Source organism: Tupaia chinensis, unplaced genomic scaffold, assembly GCF_000334495.1.
Source record: "Tupaia chinensis unplaced genomic scaffold, TupChi_1.0 Scaffold149090_1, whole genome shotgun sequence".
NCBI lineage: Eukaryota > Metazoa > Chordata > Mammalia > Scandentia > Tupaiidae > Tupaia > Tupaia belangeri.
In genome coordinates, this window is record NW_006208936.1 from 837,827 (window position 1) to 854,742 (window position 16,916).

The following is a 16,916-nucleotide window of genomic DNA, read 5'->3' on the forward strand; positions in this document are numbered from 1 at the left end:
AAATGCCACCCTTGGGACGTGTCACCATTCAATCCTTCCCTCTGTTCCAAATCAGTGCTGGAAGAACCAAAGGGTCACTGGCTGACCTGCGCTCAGAATCCCTAGGGCTGGCCCCTCAGTGCAAGGCGTTAAGTGCTGTGGGTTGGGAAGGGGGTCCCACGTGGCCGACCGCAGTCTGAATCTCAGCCCCAGCGGATGGAAAACACACCAGGAACGTGGGTGTGTGCAATCAAAATCCAGACAGGGTGATGCGGGGAGAGGAAGCGCAGTGTGAGCATGCCCTGGGGGGCTCCCACCCCCACACACACAAGTGCACACACTCTCTGACAATTAAAAAAAGTTAAAAAAAAAAATTCAACTTTTTCGAATTCCGCTAAAGACATGACTTGAGATTCCATCACGGAACAGTGACACTATAAGAAGTTACAGCTATGGGGACCGGAAGGTGGTGGTGTGGTTAAGGGTGCTGGACTCCCACATGGCTGACTATAGTTCAAGTCCTGGACCTGGCGGCTTGCTCGCTCGCTTGCTCTCTCTCTCTCCCCACCCCCATGGTCAAATTTAAATAAATAAATAAGTTAAATAAAACATATTTTTTTTAAAAGAGAAGTTACAGCTACCCGCAGCCACTAAAACAGACGTGTCACTACCTGTCCAGTCCACATAAACCCCCAGATGAGGGCAGCAGCTGCGTTCACAGGGTATGATCTCTGTGCCTTCTCAGAGAGGAGTGGGCGTGTGTGACACCTGGCCTCCTGCCAGGGCAGGCTCACATTCTGGCACGCCCCTTTGATCAGCACCCCTGGACAAAGCAAGTGGGCATCAGCACTGCCCGTCTCCCCTGGACTGCTCCGACCCTATCTCAGGCCTCGCCTTATCTCTCGATGTCCTCCTGACGCCTGTAAAAGTGCCACACTGATGCAGAAACAGGACCGCACACCTGGCATGCGGAGCGCCTAACGAAGCTGACCAAGGCAGACTTGAACCATTCGCCCTGAGCAGGATCCAGCTTGGAGCACACGTGCTTCGCATAAAAGCTGAGCTCAGTTTCACAGGTACTGTTTAACGGGAGAGGAGCTGGGCCAGGCGGCTCAGGCTCCGTCACCTCCCCATCCCCAGAACGAGCACAGCACTGGGAAGCAGGGTGCACCCATAGTGGGGGCAGGTGAACAGACTGTGACAGGCCACTGGACAGCAGACCTCGAGGCAGGTGTGCCTCACCTCCTGCAGGCGCAGGAGCATGCTTGAACGGGAGCGAGAGGGCTTTCCTTTGCAGGCAGGTGAACTCCCCTATAAAGCTTCAGACTACCGAGAGGCTGAACTCCCCTCGCACACTACAAACACGTGAATAGGCAACGAGCCAGGGCACAGGTGGTATTTCTGCCCCCGCCCCAGCTCTGTGACCCCAAAATCCTGAGAGAACGAAGGAGGAGAGATTGTGGCATGGCCATCCCTTATGGAGGTGATTTCCCACTTTCCCTCTTCTGTCTCTCTAGTGCAAATGCTAGTGCCTTATGGCAAAAATCTAAAAATAAATAAACAAACTTCAATGAGACCCTCTCAAATGATGCAGCTTTCCTGAAGGCAGAGCTTGGAACCCCCCTCCAGTAACATGGAATGATCTTACCACAACAGCACAGCAGTCAAAACTTACAGCACGAACAGCCTGGATGACTAAGGGGCTGTGTTAAAAATAGCTGGTGGGGCCGGCAGACGGTGTAGGGGTTACGTCCTGGACTCCCACACATTCAGAGGCCTGAAACGCACGTCGGGTGCGTGTGCATATGTGCCCCAGATCCCAGGAGTAGAATGGAGGAGGATTGTGGCACGGCCATCCATCCCTGAGGGGAGACTTTTCACTGTCTCTCTCTCCCTGGAGAGAACACGTCCTAAGGCAGAAACCTCTAAAAAAATAAAAACTGGTCATTTTACTCCAGTGAGGGTCAAAATCAACAGTATGTGTGACCACCCTGTTGAGGATGGGGAGAAAATGAAGGAACAGGCTTTGTTTGGTGCACCCGCTCCCTCCTGCTTCCTTTGATCATCCACAAAGCTCCGCGATGACCTGCCCTCACTTCCTCTTTGTTCGGCACTTGATAGAAGGCTCAGGTTGACATCACCCAAACTCATCCCCAAGGAAGAAAAAGAAAAAAAGCCCCCGTGAACTTTACGGAATGTGTCCACTTTTCTTTTCTCCATTTCTCAAGTCAATAGAAAAGACTGGACATGATGCGTGTCTGGTCTGAAGCGTGTCTGTTACTCTAGACATGACTTCTGGGGCCTGCAGCTGTTTCAGAAGTCCAAGTTCCTGAGATGAAGAGCTGATGCAACAGAGCCGCAGGGGGCAGCCACATCAAAGAGTGACCCGGAGAAACTGCCTTTGGGGTCAGATTCAAGTAAAAATGCATCATTTTACCCAGTTCTTCCCTCCCAGCTGCTGGGCCTGGACTAAAGTTAGAAAACTCCAGGAACACTTTGGCGGCACGAGAAGGCAAATAATTATAGTGACACCTGCCAGGCTCCACGCGCAGTTTCTTCCAGGGTGTCCACGTGGCCCTGTGTTCCAGGCCCTGAAGACCGCTCTGTTTTGGAATCCCCTTAGGCTAAGCAGTCTACGCCAGAAGCCACAACAACCACCTTGCAGAAGTTAGGAGCGCGAGGGTCACCCTCCACCCCCATGTCACAAATCTGTAGGAACTCAAAAAATCAGTCTAAACAGCAAGATCTCAACATAAGGCAGGTCCTTTCTTGTCCCAGTGTTCTATTTGGGCATTATGCTCCAGTGGGGACATACAAGCATGTTCACGTGTATGTGCAGACTGTCACGGACTGCAGACACCGGGCCAGTCAGCGGCCTGGCGGTCACTGGAGCATACCCCACACAGCTGACCACACGATTTCAATCCAGGATGCAGGGGTGTGAACACGTATCTGTGCACGTGTGTTCATGCCCAAAGTCCCAGCAAGACAGAGACAAAAGAGAAGGGGCTGCAGCCGGACTACGCCCAACGGGGGGGATGCTTTCTCCCTCCTTCTCAGTCTCTCTGGCAAGTGTGCATGCTCTCTGGCAATTAAAACAAAAAAAGAGTAGAAATCAAACTGATATTAGAGAACTTTCAGCTTAGGACCTGTGGTCAGTCTGTAGGACTAATACCCTAAAAAGTAATAGGCTCAAATAAACAAATCAGAATTTTTTTTTTTCTGGAAAGAATGAATATGGCTTTCATTAGAAATAGTCCTTGAACCAGCAGATGGCATGGAGGTTGGGGTGAATAGATTTCTCTCTCTCTCTCTCTCTCTCTCTTTCTCTCTCTCTCTCCAGCAAGCCCACATGCCCTATAGCAAATCTAATACATAAATAAATAAATAATCCTTAATAAAAATGAAAAAATAAAAGAAGATTTAAAAACCTAGATCCAGGGACCAGCAGATGGTATAGTGGCGTCGCTGGACTCCCACATAGTCAGTCGTGGTTCAAGTCCTGGATCTGGCGGCTTCACACTGACACTGGGTGTCTGTGTGTGCGTGCATGCCCAGAATCCCAGGAGAACAATGGAGGATAAGGGATGTCTCTGTCTCTCTCTGGTGAGTGCACACACTCTAAGGCAGAAACTTCTTTAAAAAAAATCCTAGATCTAAATCTTAAAGCTTAAAAATGTTTTTTTCTCAGTTTTGCCAGAGAGCACATGCACTCACTGGAGGGAGACAGAGAACAAGGGCAGTGGGAAAGCACCCCCATGCGGCATGGTCCTGACACGATCCCTTCCCCTTCCTTTCTCCCTCCTTCGGGGAATTAGGGGCATGCATGCAAATGTGTCTGTCATGTTTCTCAGGCCACTGGGTCCAGGCTCAAACTGCATAGCCAACTGTGTGGGATCCAGCTGCCCTAACTTCCATGCTACGGGCCGGTCCTAAAGTAAAAGTTTAATCTGCTCATGGTAAAGGTCCTTGTGTTGAGTGTGACTTACATTTTTCATGTTGTAGAATTAATCACTCAGTTGAGGCAAACTTAAGATTAACTTCTGCTCTTCACATAGCTAAGATATAAACATTTCCCTAAACTTAGAGCAAAAACGACACATACCTTTTTTCCAAATCTCTGATTTTTTCTCTTAGTGGTTCAACAATCTAAAGCCAAAATAATAAACAAAATCAGTTTTAAAGCCAAAGTACAGTCCTCCACCACCTCTCCCCAATTCCCATGTTTCAGAAAAACGACAATACAAAACATATTTTCACCTCTTCCACAAATTCGTGCCCAGTTTGGAATGAAGATATAACCCTGACTTTCAATGCTATGAAGGAGCAGATATGCTGATTTTTTTTTTTTTTTAAAGATTTTTGCCATTGGGTACTCACCAAAGGGAGAGGGAAAAGTGAGAAATTACCCTCCCCCCCAGGGGCATGGCCATGCCACAGTCCCTTCTTTTCCATTCTCCTCTTAGGACATTGGCTATGCATGCACACATGCGTGGAGTGTTTTTCGAGCTGCCAGGTCCGGGACTTGAACCGCACAGTTGACCATGTGGGATCCAGCACCTTAGCCTCCATGTAGCCTGCTGGACCATTACTTGATAATACCCAAGTCTCTGAGAAAACTCACCTTTCTACTCACTGTCTCTACTCTACGTTCTACTCTGTGTCTTACAAGGAGCTCGTAAAAGGCATCTCGGGTTGACAGGAGCAAGCCAGTCGACACTACCTGTCTCTTCAGGAACTAAAGAACAGCCTACGTGCGGTTCACAAAGCCAGCGCCTTCTGTGCATAACCGTATCACCCACGTCCCTCAGCTCCAGGACGCAGCCCAGACTGTGCGGAACCCGTGTGGGCACCTGAGGTCTGCCACAGGAGCGACCCAGGCTTCCCTCCCACACGCGACTTCGAGTCCAATGTAATCCCACAGGTCGTGTTAAAGCAACCAGCTGGGCCTACACTCACTCCGTATAAGCTCCGAGCACTTATCTGAGGATGGGGGTGGCGATCATGCAGCGGGCTCCTCGGTCTGTGTGACGCTCTCGGCTGACTGGGTCGTCCTCCTCTCAGCATCGGCTCAGTGAGGGGACGCTGACACTCTACCTCTTAAAGGTGACCACTTCCCTTTCTCTAAGAACACCGTCATGGTTTGAGTCCTGGGCCTAGTGGCTTGAAAATTGCTGGGCGCATGTGTGCATGCATGCATGCCCAAAATCCCAGGAGAATGGAGAAGGAATTGTGGCGTGGCCATCCCTCCTGGGGGGAAATTTCTCACTTTCCCTCTTTCTTTGTCTGTCTGTCTGTCTGTCTCTGTCTCTCTTTCTCTCTCTCTGGTGAGCACATGTGTGCTACGGCAAAAACCATTTTTTTTAAAAAAAGGCTCACCTGAAAACTCATGTGAAAGGATAAATCCATTTTGCCTTTGTAGAATTTGTTTCATTACAAGGGGTCTTCAAAGAAGTTCACAGAAGGACCAGCAGTGTGGTCTCCTAGTTAAGGGTGCTAGAACCCACATGCCTGGCCACAGTTTGAGTCCTGCCCCTGACAGCCAGAAAAACATGCGAAACATACATTCACACAGGCTCAAATCCTGACGGGATGGAGAAATGGAGAAGCCCCTGGGTGGGACCGTACCCCACCGGGTGTGCTTTCTCCCTCTGTGTGGCAAGCACCTGCACCTTCTGATAATTACTGGGTCACTGGAAAAGTCATGATGCATTTTTGCACAGAAAAGAATAGACAGTTATGTCATGGAGTAATGGTTACGTCACTGGACTCCCATGTAGCCGACTGCAGTTCGAGTTCTGGACCCAGCAGCTTAAAACTCACGCTGGGCACGTGTGTGCGCATGCGTGCCCAAAATCCCGAGAGGAGAGTGAAGAAGGGATTATGGGGTGGCCATTTCCCCTGGGGGGCGACTTCTCACTTTCTGTCTCTCCAGCTCTGTCGCTCCAGTGAGTACATGCACCGTACAGCGAAAATCTCTCTTTCCAAAAAAAAAAAAAAAAGGAAAAATATGTCATGACTTTTCCTAAGACCCAATATATTTCTACTTTTTAAAGTTCATGGAAAATGCATATTACAGAAAATTTTGCTTGGATTTCAAAATGTTTTGCCCCATAATAAACTCAGGCTGGCTCCGTGGCTCAATAGTTAAGGGAGTGGAATCCCACACGGCCAACAGCAGTTTGAAGCCTGGCCCCAGTGGCTTGAAAAACATGCCTGGCGTGTGCACATGCCCCAAATCCAGACTAGGGGGAGGAGGACAGAGGACTCGGGCAGGACCACACCCCACTGTAGGGTGGCTTTCTCGCTCTCTCCAACAAGCACATGCCCCCTGACAATAAAAATGTACACTGTACTTTAAGCCCATTTTCCATGAACTCCTTTAAGTGCCACATTCGTCACGCCTTTATAAGCATGAACAAACTCTGAGGAGGGGATAAAAAGTGTCCTCTTATAAAGTGAGAACGGACGTTTCTGAGAGCTGTTCCACGGCACGGCACTGAGCTGCCCATAACGGAGACCGGCTCAGGCGAAGGCAAGCAACTGGCCAAAGCGTGAAACAAACACGGAAAAGAGACCAACCTCTTCGATCTTGCTCTCAATTCTCAGCTCGCTGTTTTCCTGGATAGACCTGTGGAGTAGAAAGCTGCAAACTGAGATCAGTTGAAAGGCTTCGTGACCTCAAGACGCCTCTAGAGCAAATCGCCTCCCTCCAGGGCCACTGCCCCCTCCTGCCCAAGGGTGGGGCAGGCACTGATTCCTGGGAAGGGAAAGCCCCCCGGGGTGAGGAAGGACAGTTCGGGAAGGGCTTCGGGAAGGGCGCCCCCTTCAACTAAGCCATCCACGCAGGCGCTCGGGGCTCCCTAATGCAGTGTTTCTAGTAAATGAAAACCATCCCACATCCACGTTACACCCAACACGGTTTTCAATCAGCAGCAGGAAGTTTGTCTACAGGAGGGCATGTTTGTCTGCTGGGCTTTCCCAGGAATTTAGGGCAAAATAAATTTTTTCCAAGTAAAAACAGAGCTCCTTTAAAGACCGAGCACCCCGCCTAGCCACACACAGCGGCCTTTGTAGGAGACACAGCCTGGTGCTCAGATCAGACCAGCATCGCCCCACCCGCCCACCAGCAAAACCAACTCCACTTGAAAGGCCTCCTGGGGGCAAAGTAACCTTTTACCCTGGCTGCCTTGTGCAGCAGGCAGCACTGAAATTCCAATTCCAATTTAATCAGCACAATAACTGATGGTTATTCTCGCATTTTTAATACCCCCAAACAACCAAGTGGAATGAATTTTTCTTTACATGAAAACCAGGACTAGCAGTGCCAAGTCTGGGTTTACAATGAATGCTTTGTTACCTTTGCTCTGTAAAAAGAGGCTTATTTTTTTTTTATTCCATAAAGACATAATTAACAAAGATTTTACTTTCACAAGTGCCCCTCCTGATACTGTGCACTCAGGCTAGCAGGTTCTCAGCCTGGCCCAGGAGGGACATGGTGGCAGTATCCACAACCAGGAGCTGGTTCCCTGCGGCAGAGGTCAGCCTCAGCTTCCCTAGGAGAGCTTCCTACTGAAAAGGCTCTGCAGAAGCCTGTGTTCTTGCTGAAGCCACCCAGAAATAACAGTTTACACTTTCGAACTGTGGAAGTTCAGGTCGGCCTCAGTTATGGACCCAGGGTGGGAAGGGAGGAGTCAGGCAACACAGAACAGCCAATCACAGCCTTCGTCCTGGACATCACTTGGGGAACTTTAAAACCAGCTGCTGTGCTGGAGGCTGTCCATAGCAGACAGGGACAGCCCCACGTGCGAAAAGGAAAAAGCTCAGGCCCAACAGGTGGTGTAGTGGCTAAGGTGCTGGGCTCCCACATGTTCGACCGCAGTTCAAGACTGAGACCTGGCGGCTTGACACGCGGGCTGGGCACGTGCACATGCAAGGCTAAAATCCCGAGAGGAAAATGGAGGACAGGGTTTCTGGATGGCTCCCCCCCCAGTGGGTGATTTCTCAGTTTCTCTCTCTCTGGCAAGCGCATGTACCCTACAGAAAAAAAAAAAAAAAAATTCTTAAAAAGAGAGAGAGAGACAGAGAGAAAAGCACTGCATTTTGTTTTAAAAATGCTCAATTCATCCATGACATCAAGGTAGCCATGTAACTGAAATGTGCTACCAAACCCAACCACGAGGCCCGAGTGCTGAGACAGTTACCTCATATTGACGAAGTTGCCCCAAACAGCTGCAAGAGAAAGGAGAAACCAAACGTCAGTCTTACAGCCCACAGCACACAGGGACTCCAACTGATCACATTTTAATTTGTGACCAATATTTTAAAGTGCACTAAGAAAATGAAAGTTCTTAAAGACAATAACTTGTACAATTTGTTTTCAAATGAATAAAGTTCCACTAAAAAGTGGGCGAAAACACAATCGGATCTACCCCTGCGATTTGAGAATGCTTCCTGGGAGGCTGAAGTTTAGGGGTGCGTTGTGTTTTGATAAACAGGGTATCTTTGACCTTCCGGAAAGAGCCAGTCACAAACCAAAGAACCACACGCCCCAGAGAAATCCTGGTCCAGTGCAACCTCTCCCTGAGTGCGTGTGGTGTAACTGGACAGCAGGGTCAGCACGTCTCAGCATCTCCCAGGTGTCCTTTGTCCTAGACTTATCTGCTGGCGTCCCCTGTGATTACAGGCACAGGCACGTGGCAGGTGTGTCACATACATGTGACATTTAACCACAGACCACTGAAGCAATACCAGACATGCCCACGGCTTTCCATCCCCGAGCGGAGGATGGCTTCATAAAGAAACCTTCACTGTGTGGTCCTCCTACCTTGTACGCTTTCCTCATCAGCCTCATCCAGCCTCCACCAGACACAGAGAGCCTCCTGAGGGCCAGGTGCTCCCCAGGGAGGGGACACACTGCCCATACAGGTGCCCTCCCTGCTCCGAGGCTGGCAGTGTGAGCTTGGGAAGGCCTGGGGTGAGAACATAACCAATCCCGGGATCTGGGCACTGCCATGGTCTGACACACAGCAGGAGCTTCCTGAGTATTTACTGAACAGTCCAGGTTGTACCCCTCACAAGACCATCCCACCGTGGACAAGGGGACTATGGGTGATGTTCTAGAAGCACCTCTCTCCTCAAATGGAGGTTTTTACTGACAGAAACAGCAATACATACCTCAGTGGAAGCTATACTAGGTTCCCTGTTCATAAAAGAAACAATGTGTATACTTGGGTCATGTGGTTTTACTTTCCAGTCACTACCCTCAGGAGATGAGACTGATACAGGAAAACTGCCTCCACGGGTATCCTGGTCTTCTTATGTATCCTCTCTCTCTCTCTCTCTCTCTCTCTCTCGCTCTCGCTCGCTCTCCCTCTCTCTCTCTCTCTCTCTCTCACACACACACAAATAAGAATCAGAATGCTCCACAACTGGGGAACTGCTATATAAATTATAATAAAGCCATGAAATCAAAAGGTCACCAAATAAGACAATGAACCTGTTGTAATGTGATACATGCAGATGTGACAGCAGGAGGGGGAGCGCCTCCCGCCCATCACCCCATTTCCCTGACTTGGCAGCTGGTCCAGCTGGTCCTGCGGGTCCTCCTGGGCCTCTGGGAACATTCCCTGGGGCTGTTCCAGGTACACCCACGTTACTCTCACAGGCTAGGGGCACTGGGCCCTAAGCAGACTCTGCAGGTTCTGTACGTGAACCTGATAACAGAACCCTTAATCGATGAATGTACAAACCAGCCCCTGTCCTGGTGACCAGAACCCGCGTGGGTCTTTACTGCATTTATGGATGCTTTTCTATTTCCAAGTTTTGTTATTGGGCACATGTGCTCCCTGGAGAGAGAGTTAAGAAATCACCCTCCAGACTCCAGATGGAATGGCTACACTGCAATCCCTTCTCCTCCATTCTCCTCCTGGGATTCTGGGCACATACGCACAAGTGCCTAGTGTGAGTTTCAAGCCGCCAGGTCCCGAATTCAAACCCACGGTCAGCCATGTGGGATCAGCGCCTTAACTACTACGCCACCTGCTGGCCCCGAATGCTTGTCTTGTCTTTTTGCCATAGGATGCCTGTGTTCACTGCAGAGAGACAGAGGAGGGAGGCGAGGAGTCACCCTTGAGGGGACTGCACATCACAATCCCTTCTCCATTCTCTCAGGATTTTGGACACATCCACACAATCGCCCAGCATTATTCTCAAGCCACCAGGTTCGGGACTCAAACTGCAGTTGGCCATGTGGGAGTCCAGCCCCTTAACCACCTGGACACTTGCTGGCCCCAAATGCTTTGCTTTTAACCTGTCACCTGAGCCTGTGTTCCCTGAGGGCAGGCCCATTCTCAGCACAGTCTCCCTAGTCACCTCCAGGCCTGTCTGCCCTTCAGTAAGTAATCACGGCCAAGCCCCCTCAGACTTGGGGCTCCCCCGGACGGGTACCACAGGGGGAATATTTACATACAGTACGGCTTCCACCAGTGAAAAACCACGCTGGGGGAGAAAAGACTGAAACTGCCCACGTACTGAGTCCCAGTGGTGCCATGACCAACTGCTTTCCCTGGTACTTAAGTTTCTCTCGCCTTTTTTTTTCTTTTCTTTTTTTTGGAAAGGTTTTTTTGCTATAGGGCGCGTGCGCTTGCCAGACAGACAGAGAGACAGAGAGACAGAAAGTGAGAAATCACCCCCCAGAGGGGATAGCTACACTGCAATCCGTTCTCCTCCATTCTCCTCTCGGGATCTTGGGCACGCACGCACATGTGCCTGGCGTGAGTTTAAGCCACCGGGTCCGGGACTCAAATCACAGTCGACTACATGGGAGTCCAGCGACATAGCCATTACGCTAACTGCTGGTCCCAGTTTCTCTTGCTTTTAAAAAAGGGGACAAGAGAGTTCTAAACCCTCCCTGCCCGGTCCCCCTGTCCTGGTCTCATCCTCGACATCCTATCTGGATCAACCCTCGGCTCACGGACCTGGCCCAAAGGTGTGGACACTTTTCTCTACTGCGCTATCAAAATAAATACAGGGCCTCATCTGGGCTTGGGATTAAGCAGTTTATCAAAACAGAGCAGCCCCACTCTTGGAAGTCTATGGAACCTTGGACAAAGCAATGGAGCATCCCGTCATGGTCATTCTGTGGTTACTCATTCACTTAGTTTCCTCTTTTCCATCTTCCCCCAGGTCGGCCTAAGATACTCAGCTTAGAGACATCTCTGACCCCTCTATATCACTTAGCCCATTCTAGGCGCCCCAGGCTGACCCCCTCCAACGCCTTTCCCACCCTCGGGGGTGTTCTCCAGAACGTCTCCTCTCTTCCACTCCTCCCCAAGTACCTCTCCCAGGGGAACAGGGTGGATGTCAAGGAACTGTCTCCCTTTTCTTACATTACCCCTTTTATCTTTGGAAGTGTTGTAACCAATTAATTCTTACAATGTTTTGATGTCTAGTGTGTCAGGTTAAACGGAATTTGCTTGGCCTCACGAAGCATCAGATAAAGGTCAGAGGCTGGCGTGAGCAGTCGGTCCCACCAGCAGCAGGGCAGGTGGAAATGACACAGGTCCACACCCTAGAAAGGCAGCAGTCTTTAGGCTAGAAAAAGGGTCACAATGAATGTAAGTTGTTCTGGAAGAGTTTCCAGAGACAAAGAAAACGGAGGAGGGTCTTGGGGGATGGAGAAGTGGCAGGATTGGGTGAAAGTGACTCCCAGAGGGGCTCTGCGATGCATCCCAAACCCCCTGCTTTCCTCTGGATGGTGTTGGAGCAGCTGAAGTTCTTTAAGGTCCAGATCTCTAAGAATAGAGACCCGCCCTGAGACGCAGAAAGAAAAACCACAAATGCATGTCAAGTAGGAAAAGGGAAGATATTTAATACAAAAGAAACACACCTGCATGCCCGAAAAGCAGCAGGTGGGCAGCTTCCCCGGGCATGGGGTGAGGCTGGCAATGGGTATTTCTCAGGGAGAGGTCTGTCATCCACAGAAAGACCTTGGGGGAGAAGTGACAGTTCCTGGTCAGAGTGAGAGGGCTGCTCAGTCACCCCACGTCCTCTTAGTTCTGCGGCCCTTACACACACGTTTGCACATGTGTTAGCAATCTGGTTTCCAGATACACTGTCTCCAGAAGTGTTTCTGGTCGCTTCCATCTTCAGAGCCCCCACCTGCTTTGCTTTGGGAGCACAAAAGACCCACAGCAGGGCGAGCCGGGTGGCCCTCTGTCACGGCAGACTTGCTCCAGGGAGAGAACACCAGCAATTTCCACAGTCTGGAGGCCCTGCTCCTGCACTTCTGTGCAGAGTAGCTGAGAACACGGCAGCATACAGACTTTTTTTTTTTTTTTTTGGAGAGATTTTCACTATAGGGCACATGCGCTCGCCAGACAGACAGAGACAGAGAGACAGAAAGCGAGAAATCACCCCCCAGGGGGGATGGTCATGCCGCAATCCCTTCTCCTCCATTCTCCTCTCAGGATCTTGGGCACGCACGCACACACGCCTGGCGTGAGTTTTAAGCCACCGGGTCCGAGACGCGAACCGCGGTCAACTACGTGAGAGTCCAGCAACATAGCCATTACGCTAACTGCTGGTTCCCAGCATACAGACTTTAAAGTTAAGGGTCGGAACCAGCAGGTAGCATAATGGTTATGTTGCTGGACTCCCACGTAGTCAACTGTCATTCGAATCCTGGACCTGGAGGCTTAAAACTCATGCTGGGCACGTCTACATGCATGCCCAAGATCCCGAGAGAAGCGTGGAAGAGAAGGGATTGCGGCGTGACCATCCCCTCTGAGGAGGGTGATTCCTCGCTTTCTGTCTCTCTCTGTCTCTCCAGCGAGCACACACTCCCTATAGCAAAAATGTCTAATAAAAGAACAAAAGAAGTTAAGGGCCAGTGGATGGCTTTGTGATTAAGGTGCTAGATCACACATGGCAAACTACACAGGTCAAATCCCAGACCTGGTGACTTAAACACACTGGGGGTGTGTGTATGTGCCCCAAATCCAGGGAGGAGCATGGATGAGGGGGACGGTGGTGTGGCCATCCCCCCTGTGGTATGGGGAGGCAGCGATTTCTTGCTTTCCCTTTCTCTATCTCTCTCCTCTCCTGAGCACACAAGGCCCTATGGCAAAAATCTTAAAAAAAAAAAAAATAAATAAAAGTTAAACATTTAAAATTCATATTGCTTTTAGAACTTGCCACCTGCTTGAGTTATTTCTGTATTTAGGCATCCTGATATGAAGGAGAAAACCAGTTCAAAGAAATCTATCACATACAAATTTTCATTAAGGGCAAAACAATAAAAGGAATTGAGAGTCCTTTTGCAATAAGTAATAAAACCAAAATGTTAACTCAATACTGGGACCAGCACATAGCATAATGGTTTCATCACTGCATTCCCATGTAGTTGACCACGGTTCAAGTCCTCAACCCGGCGGCTTAAAACTCACACAGGGCGCGTGTCCATGCCTGACCAAAAATCCCAAGAGGAGAATGGAGAAGGGAATGCAGCACGGCCATCTTCCCTGGGGGTGGTTTCTCACTTTCTGTCTTTCTGCTGAGCAAAAGAACCTTATAGCAAAAATCTCTCCAAAAAAAAAAAAAAAGTTAACTCAATATTTAATATTTGTTAGTCTAACTTTGTTTCTTAAATATTAATCTGCTATCATTCAAGATAAATCCTTTTAGAACAATTTTTGTCTGAGGTCTCCATGAGTTCATGACTGAGTCTCAGGAAGGCTTGGGGAAGGGGGAGGATACCTTGACAGTACAAGCAACATCAAGTGTCCACAGCCTTAAAAAGTCCTCCACTAGGTCCAGAACCTGATGGCTTGCTTTCTCACTTTCCCTCTTTCTCTGCCTTTCTCTGGTTAAATTGAAAAATAATAATAAATTAAATTAAATTAAATTAAATTAAAATAATTCTTTAAAAAAATTTTTTAAGTCCTCCACTGAGTTCAAGACCTCAAACAAACAAAACCACCAATTGAGGATCCAGAAAAGCTTGGAATTTTAAGAGGCACATTTGTTTTAGAATAGGGGTAGGATCTGAATCCCTGAAAGCCAGACCACACAGAGGCACCCAAAGTTCTGGTCTGGGCAGCAAATTCCATGGCCCACTTTTAAACACGGTTATAATGCTGGATCACATAAAATGACCATTGATTTTACAATTAACCACTTTAAAAGAAAAAAAATATATATATACACATATATACATACATTATTTATTATATAACCAGAGGGAGATGGAGAGAAAGAGAGAAAGCAAGCCACCAGGTGCGGGACTAGAACTGTGTTCGGCCATGTGGAAGTCTAGTGCTTTACCCCACATGACACCTGCTAGTCCACAAACAACCATTTTAAAAGGCTGCACAACGCTTTATGCTTTCTTGGGCATTCTGATCACCTCCTTTAACCCAGAAAGCACATGCACTTTGAGTCACAGGAAGAGGGTGACGTGGGAAACTCCGCTCCCACCCCTCACGTGAGCACGCCCTGAACCTCTGGACGGCAAGATACCCCACAGACCAGCGGCAGGAGGCAGCCGGGGCCACTGGGACCCTGTGCACACTCCCTAAAATCCTTCCTTGCTCATGCAGGGCCTGTCGTTCAGCAAACCCAGTGTCTGCAGACGCACAAGGAGTAACGCTGGAGCACTTCACCAGCAGGCAGTGGGGGGCAGCGTGAGGTCTGGGGGAGCCACAGAGAGGGCCTGGGGAAGGCTCCCAAAGGCTGAGCTGGCTGACAGAGCAGCAGGGGACCCTGGACTACAGGGAATTCAAAGTAAGATCCCCGTTCCTGCAGTGAGAGGACAATGGGGCGCCTACCCAGGTCGCCACTTCAGCACTGGACAGAGCACAAAGAAGGAGAGGCACCCCGCCCCCAAAGCCCTGACCAAGTCTCTCTTGAGCTACCATTTAGGAGCAGGAGCCCCACCAACAAGCTAGGCGGTCTCCTGGCAAAGAGCCCTAATCCGAGCTGCCCTTCAGTATGAAAAGGCTCCCAGGGACCAACAGTGACTGAGAGGTGGCCTGGGGCCAGGATGGAAGAGGCTAGTCTTAACCCAGAAAATCCAGGGCTCTCCTGGGCTGCCCACAGGGTCTGGACTTCACACCCACTGAGAGCCACCCTCTGCGGGAACCCACTGCAGTCCCAGCTGGGCATTTGGTAAGGACCCAGGTGACTGCGCCCCTCCTGCCACCACCCCCACCTGCTGCCCTCCTCTCCACTCTTAGTCCTGCCCAGGCCAACCTTGCCAGCACCTCCTCCACCTTGCCCAGCCTGCCCCTGCCTCGGGCCTTTGCACTTAGTCTTTTCCGAAGGTCTCTTCACCTGCCTCCCTCCCTGGGTTCACTGGGGCTCAGCTCAGAGGGTGCCTTATCCAGGAGGCCTCTGAGCAGCCTCTGTGGGAGCACCCCACCACCGGGCTCACCCTCCCACCCCTCCTAGGCTGCTGTTTCCCTCCGGGGCACTCTCCACGGCCAGCACACCTCTGCACCTACTTCTGAGAGTCTGGGTTTGCCTCCGTGTTCCCTCAGTTAGAGGCTGTCTCCACGGCAGCATCTGCTCTGTGCAGCTGCTGTGCAGGGCAGCGAGACAGGGGAACGTGTGTTGGAATATGCTCACCAAACATCTGCTGAGAAAGTGAGTACATGGAGCCTCCTCACATTTACTCACATTTCAAGGCAGGGCTGGCAAACCTTGTCTATGAAACAGTCAGATCCTCTCCACGCCACGTCTGTTAGCTGTACAGGGTTTTGGAAGAGGAAGATAATCTTGCTGTTACCACGCCACTAAGAGTAAACAGATATTTGGGGAGAAATCAGATGGGAGAAAATACTTTGAGTTAGTGGGACCAGCAGTTGGCATAATGGCTATGTCGTTGGACTCCCATGTAATCGACCACGGTTCAAATCCTGGACCCAGTGGCTTAAACTCGTGCCAGGTGCGTGTGTGTGCGTGCCCAAGACCCTGAGAGGAGAATGAAGGAGAAGGAATTGTGGCGTGGCCATCCCCCCAGGGGGTGATTTCTTGCTTTCTGTCTCTCTGTCTCTCTGTCTTTCTGGCAAGCACAAGCACCCTATAGCAAAAATCTCTCCAAAAAAAGAGAATACCTTGAAGCAAACAGCCAACCGTCACCTGTAGTGACAGATGTCACACATCCCAGGCAGCAGAGAAGAGGTTGCAGGCCTTGAACTGTGAAGGCCCCTCTGGTCTGCAAGGTCCCATGGGCCAGGCTAAGGGTGACCCGGCAAGTCCCCAGTGCTGTGTAACTGAACCAAAGACTACACGGCCGTGCTTCCTCGCATGTCGGAAACGAGCTGGCTGGGATCAGCAAACCCCGTGCCAGCGTCCAGGGCTGTGACAGCAGCAGGACACACGAGTCCAGCACCCTGGGAGGTCCCAACAGTAAGAGAGGTGGACTTGGACACCTGGAACACGTTAACACCATATGAAAGGTCAGTGGACGTGCTCTGTCCTACAAAATACCCTACAGGGCTGCACCCGCCCACGCGGGGACCAGAGTAGACGGTGGCCCACTGGCACCACAGAGAGTGAGACCGGGCCGGGGTGCTGCGCGTGGGCTGGGTGAGACAGGGTTCGGGCAAGGTGGAGGACCGCCAGGGCGGCAGTTGGGATAAGAACCTGCCCAGCCGCAACCCAGGCAAGGGTGTCTGACTGTGGGAAGGCCCGTGCAGGCCAGGGGACCTCTGACTGTGAGGGTGCCCTGGGTCTCGGCATGGACGAGTCTGCCACCACAGCCCGGGGTCTCTGGGCAGCTCCACGCAGTCCCCCGCCTGCTGTTCCTTTTTCTTTTCCTTTTCTTCTTTTTTTTTTTTTTTTAAGTTTTATTTCTTCCATGAAGAGAGAGCACCTGTAACACGACCTCTATGCCATGACCCGCCCCAGGCTCTGCCAGCATCAAGGGGCACATG

At 50.5% G+C, this 16,916-nt stretch overlaps 1 protein-coding gene across 1 annotated transcript in view; it reads right to left on the reverse strand.

Annotated features, from left to right (window-relative positions):
- The window catches only part of UXS1 (UDP-glucuronate decarboxylase 1), a 94,801-nt gene extending 79,122 nt beyond the window's left edge, over positions 1-15,679 (reverse strand). The window contains exons 1-4 of the mRNA XM_027769242.1: positions 15,658-15,679; positions 8,184-8,211; positions 6,562-6,610; positions 4,085-4,128 (exon numbers count right to left, since the gene is read on the reverse strand). Coding sequence (XP_027625043.1) covers positions 4,085-4,128; positions 6,562-6,610; positions 8,184-8,188 — 98 coding nt within the window. The 5' untranslated portion in view covers positions 8,189-8,211; positions 15,658-15,679. The remainder of the gene's footprint in view (positions 1-4,084; positions 4,129-6,561; positions 6,611-8,183; positions 8,212-15,657) is intronic.
- Between the last annotated feature and the right edge of the window lie 1,237 nt (positions 15,680-16,916).